The 14,535-nt window shown below is 39.5% G+C and overlaps 1 protein-coding gene across 1 annotated transcript in view; it reads right to left on the bottom strand.

The window, feature by feature from the left end:
* The window catches only part of LOC132822470 (voltage-dependent L-type calcium channel subunit alpha-1D-like), a 579,417-nt gene that overhangs the window by 278,759 nt on the left and 286,123 nt on the right, over window positions 1-14,535 (bottom strand). The window contains exon 10 of the mRNA XM_060835847.1: window positions 6,356-6,430. Within this exon, the coding sequence (XP_060691830.1) occupies window positions 6,356-6,430 (75 nt within the window). The remainder of the gene's footprint in view (window positions 1-6,355; window positions 6,431-14,535) is intronic.

The raw sequence follows: 14,535 nt of genomic DNA, 5'->3' as shown, positions 1-14,535 counted from the left end.
AGTTGTAGTTGTAGTTGTAATAACATACCAGAATTGCCTTGGTCTATCAATGGATGTATCAAAACTACTGATGCTTTTTAAAAGTTCTTTGTATATCTGGTTTTTATTATTTCAAAGAAGGTGTCGCTCATGGATACAAAATTACTTATGAACCCAAAAGTTGTCATTTGAATTAATTTTACAAATGGAACTGTTCTGCAGAATATCGCAATTAACTCTAGAATGAACACAGACATTTTGAAATTCTGTAGTATTTACTGTTAAAGTACTTGAAGAGATCGGCAGAATGGAGGCAGATGAAGTGATTCCCCTGGCTGGGGAGTCTAGAACCAGAGGGAACAATTTCAAAATAAGCAGGATGTTATTCAGGACTGAGATAATGGGGAATTCTTCTACTCAGAGGGCTGTGAATATTTGGAATTCTCTCCCTCACAGGACAGTCAGTCTTTAAAGTATATATTTAAAATAGAAATTGATGGATTTCTGATTGCCAATAGCATGATAGGGTTATTCAGGAAGTGTGGGTAAAACGCAATGAAGTGTTCCATCAGCCATATTTGATATTAAATGGCAGAGCAGGTTCAACATGCTAAATGCCTAATGATGTTTCTGTGTTCACCTAAAGATAATCATAGATAAATCTGATGATCCTGTGCTTCCAGATTTAGTCAACTTAACGGTCAAGAGATGGATGAAAATACCATCTCTCCTAAAATTGCTCCCTCCAAATTGCACACAGTCCATTTGCAATATACATAGGAACCTCAATTATCTGAACGACACGGGCAGGGAGTATTTTGTTTGGATAGTTGAATGCCAGATAACAGTTTAACCAAGCATCAGGACCTTGCGATCTTGTTGGATAATCAAATGCTAGATAATCAAGGTTCCTCTGTATTACAGTTCCTTTATTGTCAAAATCAAAATTATAGAATTCTGTACCTCACATTACTGTGAAAGTCACAGTCGAGATGGTGGCTCACCAATAACTTCACAAGAATGGGTGAGGATAACTAATAAATGCTGCTCATTAATACCCCTATTGCATTAAATTTTTTTTAAAAATGAATTGGGAAAGCCAAAGCTGTTTAGAATCAGAATTGACAATTGCAATACATTACTGCCTCTAATATAGTCAAGGAGACTACAAGACAGAATGATCATTTTATGGGATGTTCATAATTCGAGAGAGCACAAGCCGGGGCAGCTGGGAAGGTAAATTTGAATATTAAATACTTACTTCATGAATCAACAGCTTCCATTTCAGCAGCGGGAGTTGAGAAAGCGTGAGCCAGGGAGCAGCTGGGAAGAGAATTTAGAATATTAAATACTTACCTTGTGAATCAGCAGACATGGGAACTGCTGGGAAAGTGAACTAATATGTTCCGGCAGTGGCTAAACCCAAACCACTACACATGTTGTGTCTCTCACCATCCTCGTCGAACCAAAAACATAAGGCTCAGTATGGAGGGTTGGTAAGACGTTATCTTTTTTGGCAATTTAGAGCATAAGGAATGGAAGCTAGGGCAGCTGCATGCTCCTCTTGCAGGATGTGGGAGGTGAGGATAATCACTAGTGTCCCTGCTGACTTCACCTGCGAGAAATGCATCCAACTGCAGCTGCTCACAGACCAGATCATTTGGGAGACTGAGGGGGTGATGGAGAGGAGTTGTACGGTGGTAGTTCCACCTAAATTACAGGATAAAGGTAGCTGGGTGATTGTCAGGAGAGTGAAAGAGAATAGGCAGTCAGTGCAGGGATGTCCTGTGACTGTTCCCCTCAATAATAAGTATACCATTTTGTCGAGTGCAGCAAGTGCTCCATAAACAACCTCCACATTTGTCATCCATTTCCCTGACTACATTAGCTCCCAATTTATGCTCCACAGTTCCTGCCTAATAGCATTATAATTCCCCCTCCCATAATTAAATACTTTCCCATATCATCTGCTCCTATCCCTCTCCATGATTATAGTGAAAGTCAGGGAGTTGTGATCACTATCACAGAAATGCTCTTCCACTGAGAGATCTGACACCTGAAATGATTTATTGCCAAGCACCAAATCTAATATGGCCTCCTCTCTAGTCGGTCAATCTACGTATTGAGCCAGGAACCCTCCTTGGACACACTTAAAATCTGTTCCATCCAAACTATTTGCACTAAGGAGGTTCCAATTAATGTTAGGGAATTTGAAGTCACCCGTGACAACAACCCTGTTACTTCTGCACGTTTTAAAAATCTGTCTCCCAATCTGCTCCTCCATGTCTCTGTTGCTATTGCAGGGTCTATAAGAAAACTCCCAACAGAAAGACTTCTCCTTTCCTGTTTCTGACTTCCCATACTGACTCAGTCGACAAATCCTCCTTGATGACCTCTGTTTCTGCAGCTGTGATAGTATCCCTGATTAGAAATGCCACATCCTCACCTCTTTTACCTCCCTCCGTATTCCTTTTGAAACATTTAAACCCCAGAACATCCAAGAACCATTCCTGCTCCTCTAATATCCAACTCTCCGTAATGCCCACAACATCATAGATCCAAGTACTGATCCATCCTCTAAGTTCATCACCCTTATTCATAACATTTATTGCATTAAAACAGACACACTTTAACCCATCACAGTGACGACAACTTTTCCCTATCAACTGTCTATTCTTCCTCACAGATTCTCTGCACGCTGTATCTGCCTGTTCACTAAGTACCTCATCCTCTAATCTGTAGCTCTGGTTTAAATCCTCACAAAGAGCCCTCGCAAACCTTCCATCCAGGATATTGGTACTGGTCCAGTTCAGCTACAACCGTCCTCCTCGTAAAAGGTCCCACTTTCCCCAGAAGGTATCCCAATGACCCACATATCTGAAGCCCTCCTCCTATATCAGCAAATGCAGCCACATGTTGAGCTGCACTCGCTTTCTGTTCCTAGCCTCCCTAGTCCGTGGCACCAGCAGCAACTCTGAGATTACTACTCTGCTCGTACTGCCTTTTAGCTTCTGACCTAACTCCCTATATTCACTTCTCAGGTCTTCATCCCTTTTCCTAGCTATGTCCATTGGTACCAATATGTACCATGACTTTTGGCTGGTCATTCACCCACTTAAGAATCCTGAAGATTGATCCAAGACATCTCTAACTCTGACACCCAGGAGAGGTGACATACCATCCAGGAGTCTCGCTCATGACCACAGAATCTCCTGTCTGTTCTTCTAACCATCGGATCTCTTATCACTAGTGCTCTCCTCTTCTCCTCCCTTTCCTTCTGAGCCAGAGCCAGGCTCAGTGCCAGAGACCTGGCAGCTGTGGTTTTCCCCTGAAAGGTTGTCATCTCTCCCCCCACTCCCCCAACCACCCGCGCCCCTGCCCCACCCCACACCAAAGTCATAACCACTTCAGTCATGTAAAAGTGGACATTATCAATTGCAAACCCATCAATTACTTTCTGGCAGAAAATAGATAACAATTATGGAATTTGTCAGGGTATAAAATGTTCAATCCATCATCATGATCATGATGTACCTCTCACATTTTACCACAGCTGTTAGGATCAATTTCATTCTTCTCTCCAAAAGAAAAAACATAACTACAATTCAACTGCAACATATGCCCAAAATAGGAGATCTGAGGCCAACCCAAAGTTGGGTCACACACCTCAATGATATTGACTTGATGAGCTATTACTACTTACCATTTCCCCACATATATTTCACTCATTTGGTCTGCTCAACTTATAAGCAACAACTCAAAAACCTTTCAGCTATTAGACATTGTTCCTATATTGGCTGTCAGTAGCATAATGCTTCAAATTTAACATTTTTATTTTCATGTTTAAAACCATCATGGTTTTACTCATACAGTTCCATGTATTCTTTTCAATCTACTCCTTCTACCCCTTAATTCTTTAAACATCTGAATTAAACTTTTGTGAACTCCCTGAGTCTTCATCCGATGCCGTAGGAGTCCCTGCCTAAACCTTTCTTTCCTCACTTCCCTCACCTCCTTAAGATCTCACAAGGAATTAAGGGATACAGGGAGAGAGCGGGTAAGTGGCATTGAAATGCCCATCAGCCATGATTGAATGGTGGAATGGACTCGATTGGCCAAATAGCCTTACTTCCACTCCTATGTCTTATGGTCTTATATTCTTTATATCCACTTCATTGACCAAAGATCCTGACAGTTCTTTTAAAACACTTTTCTTAGTTGGATGTCTCTTTTGGCATTTATTTAAAAATTCATGCATGGAATACAGATATGTGCATTGCATTTATTGTTGATTCCTAACTGCCCTTGAGAAATTGGTGGTTAGCTGTCTTCTTAAACTATTGCATTTACTGGGATGTAGATACACCCACAATGCTGTTAGTGAGGGGCACATGAAGCACCCTTAGATATTTAGACTTCAAAAGCACTACACAAATGCAAATTGCTATTCTCTGCTAACATTATTTAACAGGTTAATGAGTAAAGTACACATAGCAAAAATATATTTAGGTTATCTTTCAGTTTGAGGGATTCCAAACTATATTAAGCATGTTTTTGACATCTCATTTGATGTGGTATGGGGTCAGTTACCTCATTTGGCTGGCCAGCTGGTTTGCAATGTGAAGGGAAGACAACAGCATGGGTTCAATTTCCACACTGGCTAAGGTTACTGTGAAGAAATCTGCTTCTCAACCTTTCCATTCACTGAAGCATGGTGACCTTCAGGTTAAACCATACCAGCATTTCTCTCCAATGAGAGCAGCCCTATAATCTGGCAAGACTATGATAGCCTTCGGCTATTAACATAAAGGTAAAGTTATGTTTGTTTTGTAAGTCTTTTCACTTTGAATCTATAAGCTTAATAAATAACAAAATCATTGAATGATTTTTTTTGTACAACTGTGAGAATCTATTCAATTCTGTAAAATATTTCAAACAGACTGGAAAATTCTCACCTCCAATAAGTAAAATCAAATTTAACCTGTGTGCAAATCTGCACCCCCGCACCGCCGCCCCCACCCCCCCCCCCCCCCAACCCTGCACAGCACTGTTCACAGTTCACAATACTTGACATAGTTAATGCGTGCATTAAACAAGTGGACTCTTGCCTTTTACACAGTGGAAACACACAATTCTTTCTAAGCTAAGCAATTGTATGGTTTGATTATGTGTTTGTGTTGCAAAGACGACTGGAGTTTTGCTTACACTCAAATTTGTTTATTGCTAAATTTAATATGTTCATTCTTTACCCCATATAGATTTCAGTTGGTGCTTTATCACAAGTAATTGGTAAATTGAGCATGTCTATACCCATATGCATTGAAAGTGTATCCTGATTATTGGACAAACAAATAGTTTCCAGAAGGAACTTTTCAACACAAAATGAGAGGAACTGAGATAAAAGGACAAAATGACTATGCTGTGAGACTGAATCAGACCTCATAAAACATTACCTAATTTCAGAAAGCTACTAGCAGGCATATTTTCCAGTTTTTGATATTAATCGCAGATCCTAACAGTTAGTTGCGTGAGGTGAATGGATAGTGAATTGGCATGAAGGATACAATATGAGCTGTCAGTTAAAACGATTATGGAAGACTGGCATTATAAATCCATAATTAACTGAGAAAAAAAGAATATGTAACAGAGATCGATTTCTATCATGATCAACTAATCTGACCAAAACTGCAAGGGAGGCAGTTAACATTCAATTTCAGATGCAAGTGCATTTTTGCTAGAAAGGGATAACCTTTTTAGACAATTTAAACAATAAGGATGTTCTTTTGTCATCTATTGTGCTTGAAATACGTTTTGGCCAAATTTAGAATCAATAGCTGTCCATAATCAACACCATATGCATTTATTTCTGACAATAGAAGGAACTTATACATGAAAATTTGCCACAGTAAATCATACCACTTAGAGTAGTTAATAACTCTAATGAAAGACGAAAGCACATAGTTCAGTTAAAAAGTTACACTTAATGTGAAGACAACAAGACTTTGATTAAAAAGTATTTAGTAATTTGTTTCTTAACATAAAGAAGTATAAAACCTGGAGATAAGACACATTCAAGTTGGTTTCTTTTTATCCAGTTTCAACTTTATCTTACACTTTTGATATCTTTCAGAATATGATTGTCGAATATGTCCACTGATTTGCACACAATTAAAAGAATAGTCAAATGACAACCTGATTTTCATAATCTGGCCATTTAACCAAAACAGCCTCTTTTTGACAGAAAAAGAATATTCTTGTTATTATGGAGCACTGCAAATAATAGACAGATCATGCAATGGATAGAAAATAATTACAAGAATCAGCACAATCCACACAAAGCACAAACAAATCCAAAACTAAAGCAAATAAAAATTACCATGTGTTTCAGATGACTGGCTAAACCATGCAAATCTTCCTTTCTTCTTTTTCAGTAATTCGGCCAATGTTACCCCTTTATATTAAATTCATGCAATTCCAGTTATTTAAACATGAGATGGCAGCAGCAACATAGCAAAGATTAGAATCAATTGGCAAAATGATTTAACATTAAGTCTAATGCAACAAAAATAATGCAAGAAAGAAAAGATGAGACACTGAATGCAAAGCTACTTGCACTGATCAGTAACTAGAACCACTCAATTGTTTTTATAGTGCACTGCCCAAACGTTATCAATCCATGTGTGGTTTCAACCATTATCTCTAAAATTAATCCAAAATTGTGTTATTGAAACTATACTTGTATTTAATTCTTCACAATCTAAATTGAAAGGAATTCTTGTCTTTGATCTGATAATACCAAGAAGGCATTATCTCCTAAATTGTAAAGTAGCAAAACAGAGTTAACAACTTCCCAAAATGATAAAACAATCTCAAATTCATCTGACAGCTCCAAAATAGTTGCCCTTAATGTATACACTACTAAGTCTCCAAACAACCATAACCAGGGTCAATCTCTAGTCAGTCATTTAGTCAACATAGTCTTCAACAGTTGAGGTGACCACTAGAGCTGCAACAGCAAAGACTGGATTCAGTGCTCTCTTTAAATCCAATTTCTGGCTCCACCCCAGCGTTTCAAAGCCTAATCCAGACTTTCTCAGAACAAGCATGAGTTCTTCTTACCAGTCACTGCGAGGTTTACAGGCCCTGCAGAAGTCAAACTGTTAATACATCCTTTTGGTGATGTTTCCCATTTGCCAATCACGTTATTTTGTCTATCAATAAAATCTATTTTCTGTCTCCATGTTACAGTTCACTACCCATTGCACAAGGTTGTTTGGAGACTTGTTTATGTATATACCAATGAGTTATAACATTTTAAGGATCTGCCTTGGATAGACCAATTTTGGATGCTGCGAATCTTACAGAACTGCTTTGAATGGAGTTATTTTTACCATTTGGTGAAAGCCTGCATTAGACTAATTGGATGTTACCATTTGTGCGAATAATACAGTAATCTTTCTTCCTTTCTGTCCACATACATAGATATACACAAAGGGCAGACTATTACAGGGGTCTAAGCAACATAGGCTATGGTGAGATTGGTGCAAAATCCAGTAAAGCTGATCCAAACTCAGGAGCATCTATTAGGCTTTTGACAAGCAGCACAGTGGTAGGTTGCCAATGAAGATAAATTATGGCTTGTTAAACACGCTATTAAAACTAACATGCCTCATTGGCATATTCAGATAGCAAGGTGAATATCAAACAAACTCAATGTTGAGAAAGTTAAAATGGAAATCAGAAATGGCAAATTCAGCTCACCACTTGCAGCAAAGGACCTCCATGTTGGACACTGGGCATCAACATTTCAGTGAGTGCTCCATGGGCAACAGCCATATGTACCTCATGTCCATAGTACTGGCGCTCTATGTATGCTAGCTGAGAATCCTGATCACTCATCTCTAATCCACTTACAGGATGCTTCTCCTCTTCAATGCTGTACAAACAACTATCATCGTAATGCTGCAATAAGGACACTGCACTCTTTGACATACACCCAATTCATGGACTTGACCAGGCTAAATCTTTGGCAATTTTACTCGCTATCACAGCACTCATTCACTCAGCCTACCAAGATGCTTAAAACATCCCTGTATTGTATTGTCTCGGATTGTCCTTTGTCCCCTTAGTTAGCAATACCAGACTCACTTTCTACTCACATTACTTCAGTCTTACCATGCCTCACTTAGCACAGACACAAGGGAATGAATCTTGCCACAGTAATCTGCTTTAATCAGTCAAAGGGGATAACCTTTGAGCAAGGAGTCCCAGCATAGTACATCAAAAAGCAATATCCAATACAGTCAAGCATTTGGAAACAGTCAGTCTCTCAAGACAATTAGTCAGAATGCTCTCTGCAGAAGGGGCGAAGAGCTGAATGTCTGGCAGCCCAGCACCCATATTGACTTTTTCTGCCCAATTTGGAATGTTTCACTCTAAGATAAGAGAGGGAGATATTAAGGAAGGAAAAAAAAGGATTGTTCAGCTGTAGCCAATGGTACAGGTAGGGAGGCATCCGAATGATTGAGTAGACAGTGGAGAAGTCATGTAGGGTTTGAGGTTTCAGGGGTTGAGGTAGGTGACTACAAATGAGGTAAAATGGTGCAGTTATTAGTGATAGTGCTGGACATTGGAGATAGTACAGTAGCAGAAGTAGAGCTAGTGTGGCGTATTGGAGTCAAGATGGTTGCAATTATGCTGGTGAGATAGTGAAGATCATAGATTCCCTTTCTACCTTGCTATGCATTTCTCCAGATCGCTGAGACTGCACTGGCCAAGTGGCAATCTTGAATCAAGTTGGCATGGTGTCCACTACTGATTCTCAGGGAAGAGGAAGTCCAACTCTGCACCACACCAACCAACAAGACCTCTAGGTCTCTGCCCATAAAGTGTGATGCTGATATCTCCCTGTTTACCACATCCAAAACAAATGTCAGGGACTGACAGTGCTTATCTTGATGTGCAATGGGCTTTTAAAGATAGCACAGGTGCAAGAGTTGCCAGTGGTTCCTGGATATTTGCTGATCAGCAAGCTTTTTTTCTGGGAATGGTGTGCAGTAACATGAGGTTGGAATTGGATCTTATGGATACTATATTGCTCAGGTAGGTAATTAATGATGCAAGTTTAAGTAAGGTACGGTGAGATTTCTTGGTAGAAATCCCTTCAAGAACCTCAATGCAACTTGGACTTAGCAAAAAAAAGTTCAGTATTTTATTTCTTTCTTATAGTTATCATTCTTTCCCTCTTATTTTATTCTTTATCATTGTTTTGAAACAATCAAAATGATTTAATATATTTAATATTAAATCTCTCATTCCTGGTAAATTCAGACTACTGCTCTGAACCTAACAGAGATTCTGCCTTTAAGTGATTTTACATTTTATATTTAACTCTAAATTATAAAGTATGGAACATGCTAATATTCTATATAACATGACAATAGAACATGCTAATATACTATATAACATGACAATAAAATATTCCTTAATCCCCTCTAAAGTCTATTTCAATACAATCTGGTGTTTGTTATTATTTCATTCTTGAAATGATCGTGTTTACATTACTTGATCATTTGTAAATCATGATTGATTGTTGAGAGTAATGAACTTGCAAGTTGAGTCACTTTTGCCGCTGTTTTGCTCTGTTAAATTTCTTTGTTTAAAAAATGAGGTCTGCAGATGCTGGAGATCACAGCTGAAAATGTGTTGCTGGTTAAAGCACAGCAGGTTAGGCGGCATCTCAGGAATAGGGAATTCGACGTTTCGAGCATAAGCCCTTCATCATGAGGCTTATGCTCGAAACGTCGAATTCCCTATTCCTGAGATGCTGCCTAACCTGCTGTGCTTTAACCAGCAACACATTTTCAGCTAAATTTCTTTGTTACCTAGATCACATCATCATCACAATACCTAGATGAACGATAATTCAATAACAGCTGTCTAAAAATTTAATGTTTTAAAAATACAATGGTATCGGTGTAAAGATAATGTAAGTAGTTTCATTCTAAGGCTTGCTTAACCAATTTTAAATGTATTTCAAATATTCTTGCAGTTACTGCAGTACTGGTTACTCAAATGAGTCAGCCAAACCTCCCTGGTCGAGGTTGTACAGTCAGCAGGAAAGTAACTGTACTCGCTGCCAACTATCCATAAAGATAAGCAATTTTTGTGGCAAGGACTTTGCCTTGCCTAATGTCAGTTTGAATCTGGCAGCAGTCAAGAAGATCTCCAGGAATCCAATAATACTGATGTTATTAACTGCTTAATAGTATTATGCATTTTAAAAATGGGTGGCACAGTGGCTAGCACTGCTGCCTCTCAGTGCCAGGGACCCAGGTTCAATTCCAGCCTCAGGCGGCTGTTTGCACATTCTCCCTGTGGCTGCGTGGGGTTCCTCCGGTTTCCTTCCACAGTCCAAAGATGTACAGGTTAGGTGCATTGCCTGTGCCAAATTGCCCATAGTGTTCAGAGATGTGCAAGTTAGGTGTATTAATCGGGATAAGTATAGAGTAGGGGTATTGGGTCTGGGTGGGTTACACTTCGGAGGGTTGGTGTGGACTTATTGGGCCGAAGGGCCTATTTCCACACTGTAGGGATTCTAAAATAAAACTGAGTAATGATGAAAAGCCCCATCAGCCTAAAAAGACAAGTAATCCTATTTTGAGAAATGTAGAAGCAGTTTGATTCAGAAAAAAGGCAGAAAAACCATCAAACAAGTATCTTAGCACCTGAAACCTGATGTTGCCATTACTTCAGCTTTTTATACATTCATGGGAGGTGGGCATTGTTAACTGGGCCAGCATTTATTGTACATTCCTAATTGCCCTGAGGGCAGTTAAGAGTCAGCCACATTGCTTTAGGTTTGAAGTAACACACAGGCCAGACGAGACAAAAATGACAGATGTTATCCTCCATAAAGGGAGAAGCAGGTAGGTTTTTACACGGATAATAGTGGTTACATTGGAGCCATAAGGCCAGCTTCTTTTTATTCCAGATTTTTATTGAATTCAAATTTCACCATCGCCATGAGGCCATATCCCCAGAACATTAACCTGGGGTTTGGGATTTTCAGAATGCCACTACTTCCCCCATATTCTTTTTTAGACCATGTGTTATTTACTGGAAGCCCATATTTTACAATACGTGCATGAATGGGGTGGTTCTAGTCCAGCAATCTGATTTCCTTGTTGAAGTTTACCACCCGAAACCAGATGTCACCATCACCTTTCATTGCCTGGGCTCCTTCTAAACTGTCTCGTGAGACATCACACCCAAATTCCTCAATGTACAATGCTCAGTTGCAGCAAGATGGTCAACAATGATTGATTTGTCTGTGACTGAGCCATCTTTCCTATTGATGCCAATACATAAATTGAAAAAAATTACCATTTGTAGTGGCTGAATTCCCTTACATCTAGGGGATTAAAGATTGTACTCAGGCTCTCAAAAAAGATAAGACGACCAGCTAACAGCATTTATGAACAAGAAGGGCTTTCACTTTGTTTGATGTCCATTGAGCTATTATTACTCCAGAACATTATGCAATTTCAGAGGAAGATATAACCATGTCTTCTACCTGTGACATGCATCCATTTCTTCAATATTCAACTTGTTCAGAATAGCTAGATGAGGCTAATCACTTAATACAAAGCTGATGACAATGTGAACTCTAAGTCTGCATGGGAATCACGTAAGCTTGTACTAAAGGTCAAAAGGCTGGGTACATCAGCAATCAAATTCACCTCTGTGGAATTACTTATTTTGGCATTAGAGAGTTCTGAAATTCAAAGAAATCATAAAAATCATAGAATCCCTACAGGGTAGGAGGTAATCCCATCCATTGAGTCTGCACTGACCCTCCAAAGAGGGCCCCACTCAGATCCCCCCCCCCACCTGTCTCCATAATTTCACATTTACCAAGGCTAATCCACATACCTACACCTGCTTGGACACTGAGTAATCTATCATGTCTAGTCACTTGTGGAGCACCCAGAGGAAACACATGCAGACACAGGGAGAATATGCAAACTCCACAGAGTCACCTAGGGCTGGAATTAAACCAGGGTCCCTGGCACTGTGAGACAAGAGTGCTAACTGCTATGCCACACCAATCTGCAGTAACTCTCCATAGAGGCCCTGTGTAGGCACGGGGAGATTGTGCTAACTTCAAACAATCGTCACCAAAGGCTGGAGTCGAATTCTGGTTCCTGCTGTTGTGAGGCAGCAATGCTGACCGTTGAGCCACTATGGCGTCCACCAGAAAATGGTGCAGACTTTGCTCCTGTTGAGTCTGGCTCAAGCAGCACTGTCTGCTATCCAAGGATTGTATGGGCATCCCACATGAGGATTGCAACATCAGTTAGCATCTAATACCTATCTGGAGCATGACCTGACATTTTGGATAATTGTCATATGTGCCACCATGATAGCATTCTGATCAAGCATGTACCAAACTAATTTTGTAAGATAACAAGCAGTGATCTCATGACCCCAAAATGAATCTTAACTGAATCACTTAAACATTGTGTGGCTTTTGCTTGCTTAGAATGAAACTTGAGACATCAGAGATCAAATGTTGCATAATAAATCCAAATTTCATCTCCCAGCTCTCCCAAACCCACAAGTACAGTCTTAAAGTGAATAGATGACCTTGAACTGGTTGAGGAGGAACATCTTCAAACAGAAGGTGATGAATCTGTGAAACTCATTGCCATAGAAGGCTATAGAGGCCAAGTCATTGAATGTATTTAAGATAGAGATAGATAGATAATTGATTAGCAAGGGGATCAAAGGTTACAGGGAGAAGGTAGGGGAATAGGGTTGAGAAATTTAATCAGCCATGAACAAATGGCAGATCAAACTCATTGCACCAAATGGCCTAATTTTGCTCTTGTATCTTATGGTCTTGTGAAGCTAGATTCCTGCATGTTCTCCAGCAGTAGTAGAGGCTCTGTTTGGCAAGCCTAAGATACTCAGTATTACTTTGTGCAATTCAAAAAGCTTCTTGTTTAGTAAGCTACTCCTACCAAAATCTTGAACAGAGATCATCTGCGACCTCAGTCAACAAACGTCTATTCTTTCCCCATAAAATGCTCAAAGTACACAGGTACAGTGGGTGAACCCATCCCCAAAAATCCTCAAAATGCCAATGAAGTTTCACTGGTGGTAACAACCAGAGAAAGTCAGCCCCAGAAACAGAATGGAATAAAAGGAGTCATTACTCAAATCACAGGCTAATTTTCTTCCATGCATGTTGCTGATAGCTTGGAAGAGCACCAAGCAGGAAGGAAACTGAGCAAGGGAGCCAGTGGGGCTGGAGAGCTTTTGCCAAGGCCAGGATTAAGTGCTGCTTTTAGCCAAAACCAGGATTGAGGGCCACCTTTACCTAAGGGTTTTACCTGCTGGAGAAGGGTTGGGTTTTAAGGTCGAAGGCAGGTGAAAAAGACTTTTGGTAAGATCAGGGCTGCAAGGTTGGCAGTGGGGAAGTGAAAGAGGCTGCAAGAGGGATGGATCAAATTGCAAAGTGGAGGAAGGAATGTGCAATACTGGGGAAAATAAGGAAAAATGGAGAGAAGATAACTGCAAGGGGGTGTCAGAAGGAAACCGTCAGAACAGCATTGGTGAAGAAAGTGGCTACAAAAGTGGTATGGGTGGAGGAGCTTGCAAGGTAGTGGGATTAGGAAAAATGGACCACTGCAAGGTGAAGAAAACAGCTTTAAACCTGTCAACAAAAACATACTCAGCTAACTAGGATTCCAGAAAACTTTAAATCATTGGAACTAATGAATGTCTTGTAAATTAATATGGAATTCCTAGTTTAGAGGTGCCAAAGGTTAAGAACTATCAAATGTAGTCAGACACTGTCAATTGTTATATTTAAACTTGAGAACTGAGAGACAGTGAATAGGGTTGTAACTGCCTGTTTAAAATCTTCCAACTCTGCATGTGGTGAAAATGCATTAGCTATGATCTTGACCTAATCTGTCTTTGAAAGGTTTGCTTAGCGTGATGTCTTTTTGTGTGTAGATTTGTGTCAATTATTTGGAAAAACATTTCTGTTGTTAACATTTCTAAGTTATCTAGTACCAACTTAAATGCTGTGCTGTCAAGGAAATTAATGACTTCCTTATGTTGTGGCTTTCAATTTAATGGAAAGCTATTATTAAGGATATTGACGAATTATTCTAATCTGCTTCTGAGGGAGTCCAAGCACCAAATATGGTCTCAGGATATGGGGTGAACCATTTTGAATACATTCAAGAAAGTGATATTTAAATTTTTCAACTTTAAAAGTGTCAAGAGATATGGGAGAAAACAGGAAATATAAAACATTTTGTTTCAATACGATTGTATCACCTAATCAAAGCATTAGTGAGGAATGAAAAAAGTAGCCCTCAAGAAATCCTCAACAGGAGCCCTTAAAAAACAAATAGACTTCTACCAGCTGCAATCCACTTTTGCAAGTGTCTCACCACACATGAATCCTACTTCCAAATTACACACAGCGCTGATAACTGAGTTGCTGCTGCAAATGTCACATCAACGACTATACTTATG

Source organism: Hemiscyllium ocellatum, chromosome 14 (genome assembly GCF_020745735.1).
Source record: "Hemiscyllium ocellatum isolate sHemOce1 chromosome 14, sHemOce1.pat.X.cur, whole genome shotgun sequence".
NCBI classification, from domain to species: Eukaryota; Metazoa; Chordata; class Chondrichthyes; order Orectolobiformes; family Hemiscylliidae; genus Hemiscyllium; species Hemiscyllium ocellatum.
This window is presented reverse-complemented; position numbering and strand designations above follow the sequence as displayed.